This window comes from Mastigoproctus giganteus, chromosome 1 (genome assembly GCF_048544385.1).
Source record: "Mastigoproctus giganteus isolate SK-2022 chromosome 1, ASM4854438v1, whole genome shotgun sequence".
Taxonomy (NCBI): domain Eukaryota; kingdom Metazoa; phylum Arthropoda; class Arachnida; order Uropygi; family Thelyphonidae; genus Mastigoproctus; species Mastigoproctus giganteus.
The window spans coordinates 263,995,884-264,019,000 of NC_143575.1; the positions used below are offsets into that span (position 1 = coordinate 263,995,884).

At 35.9% G+C, this 23,117-nt stretch overlaps 1 protein-coding gene across 1 annotated transcript in view; it reads left to right on the forward strand.

Moving 5' to 3' along the window:
- Positions 1-23,117, forward strand: part of msn (serine/threonine-protein kinase msn) — a 555,676-nt gene that overhangs the window by 527,197 nt on the left and 5,362 nt on the right. The window contains 3 exon segments of the mRNA XM_090377310.1: positions 6,258-6,336; positions 12,088-12,168; positions 15,479-15,618. Of these exon segments, the coding sequence (XP_090233436.1) occupies positions 6,258-6,336; positions 12,088-12,168; positions 15,479-15,618 (300 nt within the window).

Sequence of the window (23,117 nt, forward strand, 5' to 3'; positions counted from 1 at the left end):
ATGCTATCGAGGCAGTGTTAAGTGGGTCGGAAAACTGCTAGCTTGGGGGGAGACAAAGACCAATAGATTGACAGTAGCCACTGGCAGAGGTGAAAGAGATTCTTGCACTGCTTCTATTAGAATGAGCAGAAGCCTGAAAAACAAGATGCATGGTATTTCAGAGACTGCTGGGAGCCATTGCGGTACAAGTAAACACATGGGTTGTGTTAGGGTAGCTAAGAATAGAAACAGGTGCAGGTATACTTGCGTGTACACCAATGCTAGGAGTTTAGTAAATAAATTTGATGAATTTGAGGTATTGCTCAAAACATCGAAGGCAGATATTGTTGGGATATCAGAGACGTGGTGTCACACAGATATAAGGGATGCAGAACTGCAATTTGGGGAGTACAACGTCTACAGAAAGGATAGACAGGATAGGAAGGGAGGAGGGGTTATGTTATTAGTTAAGAAACACATAAAAACCAAGGAAGTGAAGCCAGTCGACATCGCTGGACAGTGCAGTGTGGAGTCAGTTTGGTGTGACATAAACATTGGGAGATCAAAATTGAGAGTAGGAGTGTGCTATAGGCCTAATGACTCTGATGAATATAATAAGGAACTGTACAGGGAAATAGAGTGGGCCACTAAATCAGAGTGTCTTATAATGGGAGATTTTAATTTCCCAGATATTGACTGGAATTTGGGGGCTGGTTACTCACACACTAGCAGGACTTTTGTGGATTTATTGGATGATTGTTTTCTACATCAGCATGTTCGGGAGGCAACTAGAAGGAGTAATACTCTTGATTTGATTATCAGCAGTGATTCTTCATGCATTAAGAATCTGCAGATAAATGAACCACTAGGTGGCAGTGATCACAGTGTGCTGAAGTGGGATTTACTCAAAGAGGTAACTACCATTAGGGGTAAAGGGAAGGGTTATTGCTTCCGTAAAGGCGACTACGATGGACTGAGACAGTATTTAAATTCTATACAGTGGGACCAACTGATGATGTTACCAACAGCAAATTCAAAATGGGAAGCATTCAAAGAACTTATCTTGGAAGCTACTAGGCTTCACATACTAACTAAGAAATATTGTTCAAGGTTTAGGCCAAAATGGATGTGAGATGAACTAATGAGGTATATGGCAGAGAAGAAAAATGCATGGGATACATACAAATTAACACATGACACAGAAGCCTATGATAGATACAAGTTGATATGCAACCAAGTTACAAAGGAGGTTAGGCAGGCGAAGTCAGATTACGAGAAATCCTTGGCAAGGGATGCAAAGAAAAACAGCAAAGAGTTCTTTACTTATGTAAACTCTAGAAGGAAGGGGATGAATCAGATTGGTCCACTTGATATTGATGGGTCAACTGTTGATGATCCTGCTCAGGTAGCTAACAAACTAAATGAATATTTTGCATCGACATTCACACATGAGGAGTTATTCAGCGAGGGGAATGCCAGAGGTGTATTCAACTCTAGCAGTAAGCTACAGAATCTTGAAATAACTGGGAGTAAAGTGGAGGAGAAACTGTTGAAGATAAACACAAGAAAGGCACCCGGGGTGGATGGGATCTATCCAGTTATATTAAAGGAGACAGCAAAGGAAGTAAGCAAACCCTTAGCCATAATTATGAGAGCTTCCTTGGACTTAGGGGAGGTACCCATAGACTGGAAATGTGCAAATGTGACCCCAATTCACAAAGGAGGATCAAAGGCTGACACAAGTAATTATAGACTTGTGAACTTAACTTCTGTTCCAGGAAAATTAATGGAAGCACTGGTTAAAGAAGCACTGCAGGATCATTTAGACAAGACTTCAGTTATAGCTCAGACACACCATGGTTTTGTTAAGGGGAAGTCTTGCCTGACCAACTTGATTGGATACTATGATGCAGTCACAAAAGAACTGGATGCAGGGAATAACTTTGATATTATATACTTGGATCTTAGAAAGGCTTTTGATACTGTTGCACATGGAAGACTGCTACACAAATTGGAGCAGTGTGACATTGGAGGCAAATTGCTGCTATGGATAAAGGGGTGGTTGAGGGGGAGAAGACAGAGAGTAGTAATCAATGGACACTGCTCATCGTGGACTGATGTTATTGGTGGAGTCCCTCAGGGCTCAGTGTTGGGTCCATTATTGTTTTCTGTATTTATAAATGATATTGATGATGGTATATCGGGCTTAATGTCCAAGTTTGCAGACGATACAAAGGTTGGCAGGGTTGTCAAGGACACTACTGACACTATGCTGCTGCAACAGGATCTGGAAAGGTTGAGCAGATGGGCTGAGAGGTGGCAAATGAAGTTTAACATTGATAAATGTAAAGTACTACACATGGGAAACAGCAACCCCAGAGCAACGTATCAACTCTGTGGTACTACACTGACAGTGGTAGAGAATGAAAGGGACTTGGGGGTGGTTGTGCAGGCAGATATGAAGTTCTCTGAGCAGTGCAGACGGGCTGCAAGAGTAGCTTATGGAGTATTGTCAATGATATACAGGAATTTTTCCAGCAGGGATAAGGAGGTGATTATTCCATTGTATAAGGCAATGGTCAGGCCACACCTAGAGTACTGTATACAGGTCTGGAGACCTCATTTCAAGAAGGATGTAGAGCTGCTGGAACGAGTACAGAGAAGGGCAACAAGATTAGTGAATGGAACAAAGGGGTGCTCTTACGAAGAAAGGCTTAAGTTTTGCAAATTACAGTGTCTGGAGACTAGGCACCAGCGAGGTGATCTGATAGAGGTGTATAAAGCCTTGAATGGTTTAAGCATGCTCAATGCTGATGGGATTCTTCCTCTAGCTCAGAAAAATCACCTGAGAGGGCATAAATTCAAATTGAGGAAAGACAGATGTAGGATAGACGTGCGGAAATTTGCCTTTAGCCAGCGGGTGGTTGGTTGGTGGAACAGACTTCCATCCCTTGTGGTGGAGGTTGATAGCCTAAATAAGTTTAAGGCTCAGCTGGACAGGTATTTTGAACGAACAGAGGGGTGAAGTGGAAGTGGGTTTTTTTTTTTTTTTTTTTGGCTGATGCTGCATAAGCTTGCTTTCTTGCATCAAATGCCTCTACTAATGCTAATGCCTCTGTACAATTTTTTTTTTTTTTTTTTTAACACTCAGTCATTAGGTCTATAGCACACTTCTACTCTCCTTTTTGCTCTCCCGCCAAACTGACTCAACGTTGCACTGTCCACCCATGTCAACTGGATGTACTGCGTAGATTTTGTGTTTCTTAACTAGCAGTATAACCCCTCCTTCCTGTCTATCCTTTCTGTACACATTGTATTCCCTGAATTCCAATTCTGCATTTCTTATATCTGTATGACACCACTTCTCTGATATCCCAACAATATCTGCCTTTGATGTCTTGACCAAGGTTTCAAATTCATCAATTTTATTTACTATATTCTTATCATTGATGTACTTGCAAGTATAGATGCATCTGTTACTCTTAGTTACCCTAACATAGCCCATCTATTTACTTATTCCGTGATGACTCCTGGCAGTTCTTGAAATTCCCAGCACCTTGTTTTCCACACTGCTGGAGATTAAATTTAAATGAGAAATGATTCTACAGTAGAACATCAGTTATCAGGAATAATTTGAAAGGCTGATCTTTCTTCTTGTTTTTTATTAATGGTAAGCCCTGGTTACGTTTGCAAATTGAATTTTGATTCTAATAAGCAAAAGATAGGGTTTACTACCTGTTTATAACAGATTGTACAAACAAAGAGCCCAATAAAATGAGAACTGGAAATTGTTTTTATTGTTTTATGGTTGTGACCCCTAGAATTCCATGTGACCTTCAAAAATGTGCTGCAGAAAAATATCACAGGGACTATTGGGTTTTCTCAGAAACCAGGAGTGAATTTCAGATTAGTTTAGCTCCAGATTTGGTAGGAATAATATCGGCCCGAAACTGTGCTGTTTATTATTTTTCTCAATTTTTTTACGGTAAAATGCGAACGAAATGAAAACGCGTAGCTTTAACATTGCAACAAAAAACGGAAATTATTAATAGAATTATAAATGGTGAAAACTTAGGAAATCTTTCCAAAGAGTTTAATGTGGAGACTTCAACAATTTACGACATCAAAAAAAATTCCAATGCTATAACAGAATGTGTTGATTATTGATAGTGAAGGAGGATCTAGCAGGAAAAAGACTACACCGAACCAGATGTGAGCCCCTGGGGTTAATTAAGAGGTAATGAAGGTTTTAAGGCAAACACAAGTTGGGTGAAAAACTTTAACCTGAGACACGGTATAAGTGAACTAGATATTCAAGATGAGAAACTTTCTGCAGAAGAATTGGCAGCAGTGTCCTTGTAAGTTTGCTTCAGTTATAGCTGAAGAAAGAAAGAAAATGAGAAAGAAAATGTTTATAATGTTGATGAGATGGGGTTATTATGGAAAGCATTGCTGAGAAAAACCATAGCCACTAAAAGAGAAATGCCTGCACCAGGTTTTAAGATGAAAAAAGAGTGAGTTACAATTTCTGTGTGTGTGTGTGTGTGTGTGTGTGTGTGTGTGTGTGTGTGTGTGTGTGTGTGTGTGTGTGTGTGTGTGTGTGTGTGTGTGTGTGTGTGTGCGTGTGTGTGCGCGCGCGCGCGCGTGCAAATGCTACTGGGATGCACAGATTGTCCATGCTCATTATCAGTAAGTCGAAAAAACTGAGAGCATTTAAAAATCTTTCAGATTTTCCTGTTTTGTAGAAATATATCATAAAAATGCCTGAATGGATGTTTCTGCTTTCAAAATTGGTTTATTATTTTTTTAAAATTTAATAATCTTAATTATTTAATTTAATCATAAAGGTAAGATCCGGAAGAGGTCTGACATCAATTATTCGGATAATTGATGCTCTACTTTATATAGTTGCATTATAACAGCCTAATGTTGTAATGCAAAAAATACCAATCATCCACTTAGATTATGAAATTAGAAAATAACAACTGTAGCCATTACAAATACGAAAACTTATTTTTACGGTGCTTATATGATTAGTCTTTTTCAGGGTTCAATAATTGGTTTTAAGTTAAAATACCAAAAAATTTCACCCCAGCAATTTTTCTGACTTGTATGGAAAAGTGGATACAGGTCTGGCCCAGGCATATGTAGAAACTATACTATATTTTTCTCAATAGCCGCAATGAAAGCAAAAAGTTCAAAGTTTTTAAGTTGCCAGCATTGTTATTTAAGGTTAAATTGCCATCAAGCATAATTATAACGTTAGCATTGGTTATAATTGTGCTCGTCCCTTTATTTTTAACTTAAAACACATTTTTGTAGGCCTGCTATACTAAAAGAATTATATTTTATATTTGAATTATGCTTTGAAAATCTAATAAAATTAGTTGTACCTAATCATCTTCTTCTTTTAATGATGTCAAGTACATTTGAACCTCGAAAATCCAGAAACCTCAAGAAATATTATTGCCATAAAAAAAAAAAAAAAAGCTTCAAAATAATAAAATGTACTGTACAGTATATTTTGGAATGGATAAAAGCTATTGTGGAAATTGTGGTCTCATCTATGGAAACAATTTCCATAGATGAGACCTATATATGAATTTTTAAAGGCAGCAGTCCTCTTGGCTACTTAATTTTAATTTAAGTAGTATGTGAGCAAATACAAATTGATAAGAAGTTGCTGTACAAAGACAGCAACTTCTTATTTATTGGTATTTTAGATTATTTGGAAATAACCTATATTCACAAATAAGTAAATTTCTAAAAACATTCATTAAACATAAGTTTTGTGAACTGTTATCACAGTCTAATCAGCATATTATGGCTATAGTTGCCAATTCGGCAATGAACTAACAACAACAACATTACAGTCTAATGCTCCATGTATGAATCATAAAACTGAGAAACTCAGTAATCCATTACTTATTGTGAACGAGTGTCTAATCTTGTTCAGGAATAGCACTTAAACAGTTTCTTGATACTGGAGTGAAGTAAACACTTCAGGTGTAGCGGTGAAATCTCTGCTCTGCACAATTTTAGATTATTTGGAAATAACCTACATTCACAAATAAGTAAATTTCTAAAAACATTCATTAAACATATGTTTTGTGAACTGTTATCACAGTCTATAATTTGCCATTTCGTGGGCAGTTTGCCAGATTTTGGAAGGTTTAGCTGGATTCTGTTCATTGTTTCATTATTTCTTTAATTGTCTTTATTGTTTCTAAACATTATCTTCACATTTAAAGCATTTAAAAATTTTATTTATTATTTAGTCTCAAGGTTCCATCATTCCTCATGCCATCGTCACCCTTCCAAATTCAAAAGGAATGCTTCTCTTGTTATGTTATGATAGTAAGTAAAATGTACTTTATTTTCATATTAACTTGTCTAACTTATTGGAGAAATATTATCTTAATATGATATATCAGTTCATAAAAGCAACCAGATAATTCTTTTGATTTGAGGAGGAATCACAAGCCTTTTCTTTACATAGTTTAGGGAAATAATGAATCTTATTGCATATTGGTAGCTGTGTTATATTGTGATAAAAGTTTGTGTATGCTAGATATTCTTTCCAGTCTACAGATTCTTTCTGTATGATATGTGAATTTGACTGTTCATATAATTACCTAAAACTTTGACATCATAATTAAAACACTTTCCTAAAAATAGAGAAAAAGGGAGAGATCTTTGTGTAGTATTCAGTAATATGTTCAGGCAAATATTATGCTTAAAGATTAAATCATTACATATAAATACTGTTACATATATATTTCTCAGTTATTCTGAATGCCTTTGATTATTCATAATTTAGTAAGAATAAAAGTACCATTGTATAACTAGTTTTTGACAAGTTTTTAAATAAAAAATAAAATAATAATAAAAAAACTGTCAAATTGTTTTCCTCACAGGGAGCATACTTAGTCTCTTATTTTAAATGCACATCCATAGTTGTATATATTTTGCATTGGCCATAAAAGTATTTGAACTTTTTTAATGTAGTACCAAAAGACTTGCATGAAGATATTTGATACCTGTTTTTCCCTTTCAGGTTATATTGTTACGTTCGTTGTTTTTGATTACCACATATTCAAGTAACAGTTAAATATTGTAATATTGTCTTTGTTTACCTGGGGTATATTTGTTCAATTTTTGATATGCATGGCTTGTTATCATTCATTTCATACATGTCCCCAAATGCAAAGTGATTCCTAGTCATTTATGATTTCCATTACAATTTAGCAATCATCACAGAATAGTATTCCATATCCTTTGTAAAGAGAATTAAAAGAAAACTAACCACAGGTATAGAAGGGGAAGAAAGTCATCTGTTTAATTCTTTGTTATTTAACAGACGAACTGCTGAAACATAATCTCCATACACTTGATTGCTAGGTAGCACCACTCCTGCCTTCCAGAAAACTGAAAAGTCTTTTTTCCTAGAGCTAAAAGGAGCAAACATAGTCAGCCTAACAACCCAGTTTTATTCAGACATGGTCAACTTGTCGTCGATAAACTTGCTGTCAATCATGCCATCTTCTAGGAAGATACAATACAGATGTCGACTTTGCATTACATTCAAAAATGATCATGTATATTGCATTTGTTCCCCAAGAGGACATTATTCATGCAATTACAAGTCTAGAAAATTATTTACCAGAAGAGTCTGAACCAATTTTGGAATGGTTTACCAATACATATGTAGGCTGTCTCAGAAACAATGGTACAAGAGCTGAACCAACATTTCCCTCTAATATTTGGTCTGTATATTGACAAACATTAAGTGAAAGTGATAAAACAAACAATTTTGTAGGAGCTTGCCATCACAAACTACAGTTAGGCTTTGGTAGTAGTATTGCTCACCGTTCTTTGTGGATTTTTATAGATAAGTTAAGGGAAATTTTAAAAAAAAGTAAAGGATTTATAGTTTTATAGTCGATTTTCCAGGATTACTAAAAAAAATCAAAGATGTATACTAAACTACACAATAAATTCTCTTCTAATATGTGTTCTTAATACAGTGGAATCTATTTATTTATTTTGTAATAGATTGCCCTAAAAATTGTTCATTATTAGTGACCTCTCTCTCTCTCTGTGTGAAAATTAATGTACAAAAAAATCAATTAGTATTCCAAAGAGCGTAATTCAATCATTCCTGCCACATAAAACACTACAATCTGTCATCCAGTGGATTTATTGTTTTTTATCACCCTAAAGAGTTGGGATGATAAAAAAAATACATCAAAAAGCAAAATAATATACATCTGTTAATGCTCTGTAAATTTGCACAGCTTTCAGAGCTTTTGTCTCCTTCATCCCCACCCACACTAATAAAGAAGGCTCCAAAATTCTAAAATTTTCAATAGTACTACCTATTAGAAATGTTTTGAACAAAACAAAAAGAGTAAAGTACTTTTAAGCTATTAGACAAAGTAAGTAATTTTAAAATAATGTTTTTAATGTTTGTTGCTTTTCATAATATTGTGTTCAGTTTTCCCGTTTTTTTTTTTTTTTTATGAAAGCTCCGGGCGCGGGGTGTGTTGGAACCTGTAGTACTTGGTAACTGTGTTAAAGTTTGAGAAAACAGAAGATACTTGTTGATATTAAACTTTTTTAAAAACAATGTCAAGAGTGAAAAAAAATAAGACTTTTTTTTTTTTTTTCTTTTAAAGAAAAGAAGCATATAAGATATTTATGTATTAACAAAGAAAAGAATAAATCACATTACACCCTTCTGTAATGGGTGTAGGAAGGTCCTGATAACCCAGCTGTTGCTGATGCATTGAATAGGTACATTGCATCGATCTTTACAGATGGAAGATCCTCCATAGTGTGAGGGAGGCTGTCCTAATGAGGCTAAGCAGTATAAAATTAGTAATATTGATATTACAACAGTTTTTTTTTTAGAAAACTTTCAAGCTTAAAAGTAGGTTTCAAGACTCCTGGAAATCAATGGCATATACCCAGTAATTTTTAGTTAGGTGGGAAGAGAGTGCACTGAAATGTTAAGGTTAATCAAGAACGTCATTTGACTTGGGAGAGAGTCCTTTGTGTAGGAGAAGTGCCAATGTTTTGCCATTGGGCAACTACAGACCAGTCAGTTTGACTTGGTGGTAGGGAAAATCATGGAGACAGTGATCAAGAGGGCAATATAGGGACATTTAGATAGAAATAGAATTCAAAAGGATATATGACATAGTTTTTTTAAAGGAAAATGTTATTTAACTAAGCTGTTTAGTTATGACACAGTCACTTGTCAGCTGGATGTAGGAAATAATTTTTACATTGTTTATTTGCATTTTAGCAAAACATAAGACAGTCCTTCATGGGAGGTTACTGTATAAGTGAAACATGTTGGGATCACAAGTAATATTTTAAAATAGATAACAACTTAGCTGCAGGGCAGAAGGCAGAGGATTACAATAGTTACTTTTTAAATTAGGCTAATGTTTAAATTAGTGATGTATCTCTCAAGGAGTGATGAAACAAGAACCACTATTTCTGTTTTCTTAAATGTTGAAATTTGCAGGTAATGTAAAGATTGGAAGAGTGATTAATGGTCAACCCTAGGGGCTCATATCTGGTGAGTATGGGCTTGGCACACCCAGGGTCCTGAGCTGGATGATATCCAGCTCAGGACCCTGGTGATTCCTCTCTCTCTCTCTCTCTCTCTCTCTCTCTCTCTCTCTCTCTCTCTCTCTCTCTCTCTCTCTCTCTCTCTCTCTCTCAGGGTACTCAAATTTTTTTTTTTTTTTTTTTTGGGCCGATGCAGCATAAGCCTCAGGTTTCCTTGCACCATATGGCTAATAATAATAATAATCTCGTTAATACAAAGAGTTCAAGGGACCTAAATTTTCACATTTTTTTTAATAACGAGGTCCCACAAGTGTCAATTTTACTGTGGGGGTTTTTTTTTTTTTCTACATACTGTATATCTAAGAAAAATAATAATAATATTAAAAACAAAACAAAGTAATAGGAATAACATTTTTTTTATTAAGATTTTATTTTATTTGTAAGATAAACTAAGAGAAAAGCAATATTAACGGAAATTAAAATATTGTACAGTATATATTTTGATATATACAATATTTTAATATCACAGTAAAAAGAATTACAATCTTAATATAAAAGGAGACATACAAACCATTAACTTTTTAATAAATTAATCTAATTTAAAGAAAGAATCGAATGTTGTTTGCACAGTTTTTGTCCTATATGCATTTTTAACTACAGCACAGACATTATCAAATGCGATAATTGTTTCTTTATCAACGTTACTACAGGCAAACACATTCTCTATTATGTTCAATGCATTTTGGGCATCTTTCTTTAGATGGCAGTGTGTGTGTGTGTGTGTGTGTGCTTCTTCACTTTCGCTGTCGCTGGTAACAAAAACATTGTTTTGTTTGGTACCCAGCAGCTGTTCTGGTGTTGGCATTGCAGTGGTAGCAACTTCATCATCCACCTTCACAAACTCTTCAAATTTGCCAACAAAATCCATATGCTCCTTCAAATTCCTCCATTCCTCACTGTTGCTATCACATTCATTTGCTGGACCATGTTTTTCAACGATGTTCTCTCCAAAGCCATTCTTTTTGAAGCCGATTATTACACTTGATGTAATACTTTCTCAAGCAATAACAAGATTACAGATAGCATCCAGGACATTCCAATTTGGCTGCAAATTGTGCCCTCCTATGTTGCGGATCGAGTACCTTATCAGGCGAACTCTATATGCTCTCTTGAGGTTATAAATAATGCCTTGATCCAGTGGTTGCATTAAACTGGTGGTATTTGGAGGTAAAAACAACAGCCATATATTTTTCAACTTAAGTGTCTCGGCAGAATGTGCTGTATTGACAGTCTAGAATCATCAAAATGTTCCTTTTTTTCTGAAGCCATTCTTCTGTCCAAGTTTGATAACCAAGACTGAAAAATTTTGACTGTAAGCCAAGCACCTCTATTGGTTTCATAATCACAGGGAAGTTGGTTAACTGCTTTATAACATCTTGGCTTGGAAAACTTACCAATCAAAAGTGGGTGTAGTTTTGTACTACCATCTGAATTTCAGCATAACAGACCAGTGAGTCTTTGTTTACTTAATTTTCCACCATGACAAGACTCTCCTCGAACAGCAAATGTTTTGTTTGGCAGCGAATTATAAAATAAACCTGTCTCGTCAAGATTAAAAATATCCTTTGTCTCATTTTTCAAGGATGGACCGTACCGAACACAACCAGTCTGTAGCCTTTTCTTTGTCGGCTAATCCAGACTCACCACAAACATTTTCGCGAAACCAAGTTATTCCTGTCTTTAAATCTTTGGAGCCAGCCACTTCTGCATTTGAAGTCACTAATCCCATGTTGCTCAGCTAGATAATTTGCCTTTTCTTGCAAAATCGGACCTGATATTGGCAAATTAGATGCATGCATTTGTTGGTACCACTCAAAGTTTTGTTTTTCAAGCTCCTCGTGTCATGCACTTCAAGTCTCTTTCGGTTTTTCAGTATTGTAGGTAAAGGAATGTTGCATTCCTTTGCAATGTCCATTTTGCTTCTTTCCATCCTATCAGCCTCTTGTATAATTTTTAGTTTAATTTCCAGGCTTAATTCTCTCCATCTATGTTTTGTTGCCGTAACACTGCTAGATAAGATTTAATATAAACAAATTTTAAATTAATTTAAAAACAAGTTCTGAAAAAGACTCGGATAAAATGGCACTTCAAAAGACTACTGTTGAGGATATTGATACTGTGTAGTATCAATATCCTCAACCGGCTCTTCATTGTGTGTGTGTGGGGGGGGATATTGGGGAATTTACATTCTCTTCCTGGCTTCATTCTGAATTCATGTTTCCTTGAACTGTGCAGTCATTTTTCTGACTCTACGTGGTGTTATCATATCTCTTTGCTGGTGTTTGTAATTGTGAATCTGGGATTGCTGCTACTACTCTTTATTTCTACCATTTTAGTAACAGAACTTCATAATCAAAGCATGCTCTGGTAAGGTGTGAAATAGTAATATAACCAGTTTTGATAATTATAATAGCTCTCTATGTGAAGTTTTGATTACATATTAATATATTCATATTATGCTTTCAGATGAGGGTGTATATGTGAATACATATGGAAAAGTCAGCAAAAATATTGTTCTCCAGTGGGGTGAAATGCCAACATCAGTTGGTGAGTAATATAACTTTTATTATTTTTACTAAGTAAAAATAAAATTACAAATTTTGTAAAATTTCAGTGGAGCATGGAGTGCCAGTACATCATGAATTTGTTCTCCACACTCCATTGCAAATATATCGTGTATTGCTCAATTACCAAAAAAAAATTATATGTACTAGATGATGATAAAATAACTTTTTGTGAGGAATTTGAATCTTTTAGTTTATTAGCTAACTATCATCTAACAATCCATGAAATGAATATTTTATTTTGAAGAACATAAGTAAATAAATATGGGTGTTGGATTGGATGAACATTGTATTGCCAATATCATTTATTATTATAAAAAATTGTTCTGTGTGGGATGCCCTAAAGCCTATAGGAGAAGGGGGAAGGATTTTGATTCATATGAAATATCCCACACTGCTTAAGAAATTGCTTCAATGTTAAGTTTAGATATTTGGAGTGGCAGGATTTGGTCAATGCCGAGATATTGCACAAAGAATAGTTCTAAAGGTTATGATACAAACATTAAAGCTACATCTGCACAGATCAAAATCATGTTCAGTCAGTAGCTCTGAATGATTATGTGAGAAGGATGAATTTTGCTAAAAATTTGAAAAATTTTATAACATTAGATGAAAACCAAAAATAGCTATCTAATGTTTTTGGACAGACAGTGCTAACTGCCCCAACACCATCAGTTGTCATTTGAGTAAAGGAAAAAAACCCTCTTGTGCTTGCTTACTTTTTCCATGATGGAAAAGTTACTGTATGGTGTAGCTTTACATTGTGTCTTTCAATAGGTCCATCTTTCATTAAGAAAGAAGTGAATGGAATGTTCAAAACTGTTACAGTAAGTGGGAGAAAGATTTGTCAAGGCTGTTTCACCTGAATGAGGTGGTTGAGGCATCCCTGACAGAACCATATTTGGGCACCTCCGTAGCCAGGTGGGAAGGAGCAGCAGTGTGTAGCATACGCTTCTTGATTAGACCGGGGTTCGAGCCCGTCACCACCAAATACGGAGGATGCGGAAAGGTCATTCAGGGAATGACCACCGTATATCCCGGAGCAATATGGCCTTAGTTGCTAATGCTCCTAAAAACCAAATAACAAACAAACAAACAACAGAACCATATTAACCATAGCAAGACAGAGCACCACCTCACTTCAGCAAAATGTAACTGGAGATTCACAAGAATGCATTTAGCAATCTCTTTGGCCAGTTTTTTTTTTTTTTTTTTTTTTTTTTTTATATTAAATTTCCTCCACAAGGCTTATTGAAACCCCTACAATCTTCAGATATGGGATGTCTTAGAAGTTTTGTTTGCCAAATCCAGCCTTCGAATATATTAGATTTGAAATGCATAAATAGAAGAGTTTTCAGTATTGACCTGGAGCACTGTGATGCTCTGAGTAATTTTGTTTCTCGTTGCTTTAATTATTCAAAGTGAAGATGGCCATGTCGAATGCTTGAATTGAGGATATGAATATGCTGCCATAAAGGGAATGCAACACTTTGCATTCCCTTTTTATAATAAATAATCTGCTTATAAAATGTAAGTCATCATACAGAGTTTTATTTCCTGTATATATGTTAGAATTATAGTGGAGAATATTGTGTGCTAGAGGGAAAGTAGGTGACTTTGCAAAGATAAGAAGTATTGTAAAGGTTAGATAAATCCAGCCCTATTTCAGGTAAATCAGAACCTTATTATCTGCTCATGAGATTGTCTAATTACAGCAACATTTGAAGAGTCCGTCAAGAATTCTTCCAGTTTATAACTGGATCCAGATTTTTCCAAAAAAGTGATAAAAAAAAAACTATACTCTCACAGTGGTCTACTAGGAAAAGCCAAATGAGATACGTACATGTAATGGAGTTTGAGTGACATCAGGAAACATGCAGCAAAATTTCCTGTCACTGTATTTAGCTGACATTTGCTGGAGTTGTGGGGGTGGGGGGGACACTACTGATTATTGTAACTATGAAATGGGCTTGAAAAAGTAATTTTCAGTTAAAAATTAATACTAGAGCAATACTAAATCCACATATCACATTAAGTTTTTTTTTTATTTTATTTTAATTTTCAACCCAAAGCATGGTTTGAACCAAAAAAAAAACACTAAGGTTTCGGGTAGCTGTATGACTCCTTTCTATGCTAACCTGACTTTATCAAATCATAGTATCAATAAAAAATAACACAAACAAAAATATCAATAAAGTCACTCTATATCACAATATAGAGTTTGTAGTCCTAAGTCTTGGATTGTACAGCTGCTACAGAGTGCTCAAATTCTAGAGGTTGAAATGGAGCATGCTACTTAATTAATGATATTAGTGACAATTTAGGGTAATAGGTATTTTGTCAGTTATCCACTCACAAATGTTATATTTTCAGCTGTTTTTGATAAAGCTTGTAATTATCATACTCATTAAAACAATTTTCTTATTAAAATATGTTTCTTTTGACAAATTATTCCTTATTTGAATGCTGTATACATGATTGTTATAATAGAGTTCAACTTTATTTCATAATTAATAATTCTGAACTAATGAGTGTTCGCCTTTTCAAGCATAACAATTTTGGTTTAGGACATCCTGATAACAGCTGGTGGATTCAGTAGAAAGTGTGGTTCATTCAGTTTAGAATATATATTAAATCAAAGAAGAGCATCGTATAACTTTTGACCAAAAAAAATCCGTATTCCACATTTTTTATGTTAAGAACATAGTAAAATAAATGTAAAGAATTTCAAATATTTGAGTACAATAAATATCAAAAGCTTAATTTACATATAAATTTGCATTACCTAGTTTCTTGTTAGAAATTATTATTATTAAACAGAACAAAAATATTTTTTAAGGAATTCTACATCTGTATCCAAAAGAAAAATATTGAAAATGTACATCTAAATATAAAATTAATGAGTAAATAGCAATAGTTGAAAAAAAAATCTTGATAATCACCAACAAACTAGAATTATTCTGGTTTATTATTATTCAACAAATAGTTTGTCTAGATTACTTGATCTTAATTATCTAAATAATTCGATGAATTAGGGAAGACATTGCAAAACCATGTGTTCTCCTCTACATATGTAATAAAAGCTTTCTTTTTTTTTTTTTTTTTCTTTTCTTTTCTTTTTTTTATTGAATTTTTTTTAATGTAATAGCTGAGTTCCAGCCTGTGGATACCTCAAAACTTCAGTCAGGACTTCAGTGTGAATTATTTTCTTTAAAACTTCAAATATTATTTTAGAGCATTGTGTTATTTGTCTACCATTTACTAATTCGTTTATTTTTTGTTTAATATTTTAGCATATATTGGAACTGGTCAAATTATGGGCTGGGGAAACAAAGCCATAGAAATTAGAAATGTAGAAACAGGTCATCTAGATGGTGTCTTCATGCATAAAAAGGCACAAAGGCTGAAGTTTTTATGTGAGAGAAATGACAAGGTAAGATTTAAAAAGAACATAAATTTTAACAAATAAAATAGTGCATGCTTCATTTTCCAAATGATCAGCATTTAATTACACTATGATTTTTTTTAAAAGACTTTTTTTTTTTTCTGTTTAATCAGCTCAAATAAAAATTTATGTACTACTTGCTAATAAACCGAAATATAAATGTGTATATACTCAACTTTCTGATGATATGATATTAATGCAAGGTGGTTATAATTAAGATAATTTATATTTCGCTTTGTACTTATATTTTGCTTCAGCTTCGTGTAGGTGGAAAACCATTAATGGTAGACAGAGGAAATAAGGAAATGGAAAGTGCAAAAAATATTAGTTCCAAAAACTGCAACTTGACAGTTGAATGAAAATCTAATATCAACAGTCTTGAAATTTTGCACTTTGTTGGCAAAGCAAAATAACAGCAACTTCATATGTATGCTTAGAGAATACTGGCATTTAAAAGGATTAAAAAGAGGCAGGACAGAGGATGTTCCAAAGTCATAACTGCTGTGTTGAAGAGATTGCCATGCTGATGGTGCAGCAAAATAAAAATAAAACAAAGGGAGAAGGAAGAAAGGAAAAAAAAAGTGCTTAAAAAGGTGTTCACCCTTTTCATTATTTAAAATGATTGGAAAGGGAAGTGTGCTTGATCATGCAAATTAATTATTTCAATAAAAATTATAAAACCTTGATAAATGATCAGTTTATGAAAACCTGAGATGGGAAAATTTTGAATGTGCTGATTATAAGACTTGAGAAACTGAAAAGCTGTTGTTTATACCTGCACAGAGATGGGAAATTCATCCAAATTTAAAGGATCGTATGTTTACCTAAATGAAATGAAGTAATGAAGATAGTCAAAGAAAGTGCTAAGCATTCGTAGAGGCATACGATGCAAGAAAGCTTATGCAGCATCAGCCAAAAAAAAAAAAAAAAAACCCTTCCATTTGTTCCAAATGCCTGTCCAGCTCAGCCTTAAATTTATTTAGGCTATCAACTTCCACAGCAAAAGATGGAAGTCTGTTCCACCAATCAACTATCCACTGGCTAGAGGCAAATTTCCACACGTATTCTACAACTGTCTTTCCTCAATTTGAATCTGTGCCCCCTAAGTTTAATTCTTGCATGAAAATTAAAACTGACTTATCTTGGCAGTATCACAAAGTTAAGAAGGGGAATCTTTGCTGTTCTGAGAATAGAGGGGAATGTAATCATGTAAGTTTGGAAACCACTACAATAGCATTGATAGCATTGTGTAATACAGTTTGTGGATATCTCCTTATGTAGATGGCACAGTCTATCAAAAGTAAATGGTACAGTCTGTCAAAAGCTACATAACTTTGACTCTCATACTGTTTCTTATCCATATTGGCAATATGCAGTCCTTTCCTGTTTATTTAAATTAGAGGTAGTTGACAGGCATACATTGTTTATAGCATTAAATCTACACTGTGCTGCCACTTTATTAGGTAAACCTACCTAGCAGCGTGTTGAGTCTCCTTTAGCCTTCAAAAACAGCCTGAATTAGTCTAAGCATGGATTGAAAAATATGCTGAAAATATTGTGCAGGAATGGAGTACCATGCAGTTCCTTGAGATTCGATGGAGGTGTAGGCCTGCAGCGAACAGCCCTTTCTAGCTCATCCCAAAGATGTTCAATAGGATTGAGATCCATGGACTGAGCAGACCACTGCAGCAAAAAAAATTGTCATGTTCCTGGAACCATTCCATAGTGATTCGGGCTTTATGCACCGGCGCATTATCCTGCTGGAAGTAATCATCTGATTGATGATAAACTGTCAACATGAATGGATGCATTCATGTTGACAGTTTATCATCAATTGGTCAGCAACGATGTTTAAGTATGATGTGGCATTTGGATGTGAATCTATGGGTATCAATGGACCCAACGTGTGCTAAGAAAACATTCCCCACACCATAACACTGCCCCAATCACCTTGTACAGTAGTCGTCAAACATAACGGGTCCATGGATTCATGTTGCTTTTGCCAAATTCTGAGCCTTCCATCAACATGATGCACCAGTAACTTCGGAACAAAGGATCCATGTCTCTTGTTCTTCATTGATAACAAAGGTACGCGATGTGGCCATCGGCTGTTGTAGCCCATTTGCGACAAAGTGCGACTAGTGGTCTGTTTGTGATATTTTGTTCTGTGCACCAAGGTTGTATTCTGATGTGATATGCAACATTGTGACCCGTCTGTTTGCTTGCACAATTCTAGCCATCCTCCTCTGATCTCTCATCAACAAGCAATTTTCTTCCACAGGTGGGCAGGAGCAGCAGTGCATAGCACACGCTTCTTGATTAGGCAAGGATTTGAGCCCGTGACCACCAAATACGGAGGATGCGGAAAGATCAGGGAATAACCACCGCATATCCCCTGAGCAATATGGCCTTAGTTGCTAATGCTCCTAAAAAAAAACCAAATAACGATTCCACAGGAGTGCCGTTGAGAGGATGTTTTCTGTTCATTGCATCATTCTCAATACACCCTTGAAACTGTGGTGCATGAAAAGTTCAGGAGAACTGCCGTTTCAGAGATGCTTTATCTAGCACATCTTGCACCTACTACCGTGCACACGTTCGAAGTCCGTTAGATCACTCTTATTCCCCATTCTTGCTACAGTTTGTACGCTTAACTGATACTAGAAAGGTTTTTCTGCTGCATTTATGTCCACAACTGTGGTCATGTGACTTGCAACTTTGTGGGACAAACCATTTGTGTGCACAGCATGGGTGTACCTAATGAAGTGGCAGCACAGAGTATGTGATCATCAAGTAGCCAATTAATCAGGATATTGCTATATACTTAACAGGAGAGACTGCTTCTACAGGGATGGGATACACTTAAATAGAAAGGATGCAAGAATATTTGCTGATGCTATTGAGGTAGTGTTAGGTGTGTCTGAAAACCGCTAGCATGGGGGGATACAAGGAGTGGCACTGACAGAGGTGAATGTGATTCTTGCACTGCTTCTATTGGAATGAGCAGCAGCCTGGAAAACAAGATGCAAGGTAGTTCAGAGACTGCTGGGAGTCATTGGGGTACAAGTAAACACATGGTTTGTGTTAGGGTAACTAAGAATAGGAACAGGTGCATGTATCCTTGCATATACACCAATGCTAGGAGTTTGGTAAATAAATTTGAATTTTTGAGGTATTGCTCAAAACATCAAAGGCCAATACTGTTGGAATATCGGAGACGTGGCGTCACACAGATATAAGGAATGCGTGCTAAATAGTACTGCGATTCCTATAGCGATTTTCTAAAGCGACTGAGTTTTTCCTTGTTTCATTTCATTCGTAAGTCTTTCTGTTGATTAGCTCTACTTTTTAAAAGTATAGAAAGAGAGCCAGAAAAAGGAAAGTACCTTTTTCTTTATTGTATATACTAACCATACTAACTCCTACGCTTGGCCACAAGCGGCACTGCTCCTGCCTCCCCGTGGCGGGGCCGGTAACCTGGGTGAAAAAGCTAATCCCCCAGGGCGAAAAGGAGCCGACATGGATAAAGAAAATTATCCAGCCTTAGAGCCTTCAAGCTCAAATACCATAGATTGGTATAACTCTGATGAAGGTAGTGCGCAACATAAGCGCTTAAAAGTAGATAATCAACCTGAGTATCCAACTTTCCTGATTATCCATTCCTTAACTAGTCAACCAGTGAGCAAACTCTCCCCATTTATTATACAGAGATTTCTAGAAAATACTGCTGGATCACCTAAAATGGTCAAAAGGTTACAGTCAGGGGATTTGCTGGTGGAAACTACACAGTCGAAACATTCAGAATTATTGTTAAAGATGACAACATTTGGTGGTATCCCTGTTAAAATATCTCCCCACTCAACCCTAAATAGTTCCAAAGGTGTTATCTCTGAGTGGGATCTATTGAATGTAACAGAAGAGGAGCTTGTACAAGAACTTAAAGACCAAAAGGTCATATAAGCAAAGAGAATTTTGACTCGTAGAGACGGCAATCTCATTCCAACCCGCAGTGTAATTCTCACATTCAATACCCCAAACTTACCAAATATTATAAAAGCTGGTTATTTAAATTGCCATATCCGCCCGTATATACCAAATCCAATACGGTGTTTTAAATGTCAGAAGTTCGGACACTCTCAGGCAACATGTCGAGGAAACACAATATGCCCAAAATGTGGATCCCAGGATCACACTCAAACGGACTGTACTGCTACATCTCCAGTTTGTCCTAACTGCAGGGAAGAACATCCTGCATATTCTAGAAATTGTGAGTTATGGAAAGTTGGGAAAAAAATACAGAAATTTAAAGTTGAAAATAAAGTGACTTATCAGGAAGCGCGACGACAAGTACTGAAAGATACTCCTGTACGTACATATGCAGCTGTTACAAAGAAATACCGTTCAATTGCCACACAAACCACTGACTCAGTTCCACCGAACACATCACTTGCTGAATGGGCTAGAGCTCAGCTTTCAGTTCCTCAGCCATCCTTGAAGCAAAACAACAGAGACCAGACTTGCAATACTCCAATCTCCATCCCAAATACTAGTGGCATTAAGTCCCAAAGTGAGACCAGGATGACACAAGCCGAATCTTCTACTAAAACTCAAATTAATACTGCAGAAATGGATACAGATGACAAAACTGAACAAGAACCTATATTAGAAATTCATGCCGAAGAAGATATGGACACTGGACGGCCTACCTTTCCTAAAAAAGATAAAATTAAAATAGATCGCAATAAGCCTACTGCCTCTTAAAGGCAACCGGATCATCCTACCACTAAAACTAAATAATGAAGTGCATTTTACAATGGAACTGTCGAGGACTACGTACTAATACAGATGAACTTTGACCTAATCCGAGATTTCAGTCCAGCAGGCATTTGTTTACAGGAAACATTTTTAGCTCCTCAAGTGACCCCCTCAATAAAGAAATATATTTTGTACAGGCGTGACAGGAATGCAGCAACTGCAGCCCATGGAGGTGTAGCGGTTTTGGTATCCGTTACTATTCCGTCTAGACAAATCCCTTTAAAATCCAATTTAGAAGTTGTTGCTGTGAGAATAGAAATTGGAATATCTTTATCTCTTATTTCTATTTATCTTCCGCCGAACCAAACGTATATACTCAGAGACTTTGATGAGCTCCTTGCCCAGATACCACCTCCTTTTTGTCTGATGGGTGATTTGAATGGACACCACCCATTATGGGGAAGTCTCCATATGGATAAAAGAGGGCAGCTAATAGAAGCATTACTGGACAAACAAAATCTAACTCTGCTGAACACCGGTGCACATACTCATGTTCATTTTCCTTCAGGAAATACTTCAGCCATAGATCTATCTATTTGTTCCCCGGCTCTGTACCCAAGTATACATTGGGCTGTATTGGATAATCCCCACAATAGTGATCATCTTCCAATTACTTGTAAATTCCAAACTACCACCACCTATCCGGAAACTCGCAGAAGATGGAAATTTACAAAGGCAAACTGGGAAAAATTTTCCTTAAATACAGTTTTAGATAAAAACTTCATTCTGAACCAGTCAATAGATGAAGCTAATGGCCATATTACTAAACGGATACTAGCAGCAGCTAACATAGCTGTCCCTCAGTCGTCGACTCATCCACGCAGGTGCAAAAACTACTGGTGGAATGATGAATGCAATAGAGCAAAAAAAGAAAAGAACAAAGCTTGGAATATCTTCCGCAAGCATCCCACTATTATAAACCTTATAAATTACAAGAAATTAAATGCTAAAGCACGACAGATAAGAAGGAAAGCCAAAAAAGATTCCTGGATACAGTTCGCTTCCACTATTACCAAAAACACCGATACAAGATTAATCTGGAGGAAAATCCAACATCTGAATGGCAAATATCCATTGTCATCCTCTCCAATATTGATCTGTAATGGACAGGAACTGTCTTCCTCCAAAGACATAGCAAATGCTTTTGCTGAAGCCTTTGCAAAAATTTCAGCAGCAAATTCATATGATGCTTCATTCCAACAAATTAAAGTGGTAGCAGAAAGGTATAAGTTAAATTTCAACACCGGTCTGTCTCTTCCATATAATCAGCCTTTTACTATATCCGAGTTAACGGATGCTCTTAACAGAGCACCCAATAGTGCAGCTGGACCTGATGGTATATTTTATATTATGCTAAAACACTTGAATGATACTGCTTTGCAAATTCTTTTAATATTTTTCAACAGAATTTTTGAAGAACATATTTATCCTAGCTCTTGGAAACATTCACTTGTATTAGCCATCCCTAAACCAGGGAAAGACCTCTCTAATCCAGGAAATTATCGTCCAGTTTCCTTAACTAGTTGTTTGGGGAAAACACTTGAGAAAATGGTTCTGAAGCGCCTCACCTGGTTTCTTGAGTCACATAACATCTTACATAAAAATCAGTACGGTTTTCGGCAAAATAGATCTGCATTAGATATGATGACCAAAGCAGAATCGAACATCAGAAACGCTTTTGTCAGAAATGACCACCTTGTTATGGTAAGTTTTGATTTAGAAAAGGCCTTTGATACAACATGGTGTTTTGGTATTCTGCGTGACCTTTACACCTTTGGTCTATGAGGCAGGCTTCCTCTGTTTATTCAGAGCTTTCTCCAGAGCAGAACCTTTCAGGTTAGTCATCTAAATACTCTATCTAGAATTCATATACAGGAGGAAGGGGTCCCTCAAGGGTCTATCTTGAGTCCAACTCTATTTTTAATAAGAATAAACAAAATCATCCATGATATTCCAAGCACAGTAGAATTATATCACTATGCAGATGACCTCATGATTTCGTGCCAAGGAAAAACTATGAATTCTATTGAGAGACAGCTTCAAATCTCAATTAACAAAATCGAGCTGTGGATGTCTCGCAATGGCTACCGCTTATCACCACAAAATTCTAACTGTATTCATTTCTGTAAAAAACATAAGATCCACCCTGAGCCTGAACTACATCTTAAAAATACCACCATACCTCTTTCCAATAGTATCAGATTTCTTGGCCTAATCCTGGACAATAAATTAAATTTCTTACAACACATCACGTATCTGAGAACCATTTGCTTGAAAAAATTAAATATCCTCCGAGTACTATCTTCATTGACGTGGGGTGCTGACCGATATACTCTGCTTCGGCTATATCGGGTATTAATCCGATCTCGCTTGGATTACGGAGCTCCAATCTATGACTCTGCCAGGAAAAGTGCACTAACTCGGCTAGACACCATCCATCACAGTGCCCTAAGAACTGCTTTAGGAGCATTCAGAACATCCCCTGTACAGAGTCTATATATAGATGCACACGAACCTCCACTCCATCTTCGGAGGAAAATGTTGATGCTGAACTATGCAGCAAAAATACGGAGTCTTCCTTTTCATCCTATCTTGCCATACTTATTTGAGCCCCAGTGGACCACATTTTATCAAAACAAGCCTAACGAAAACAAGCCTATTGGGATAAGGTT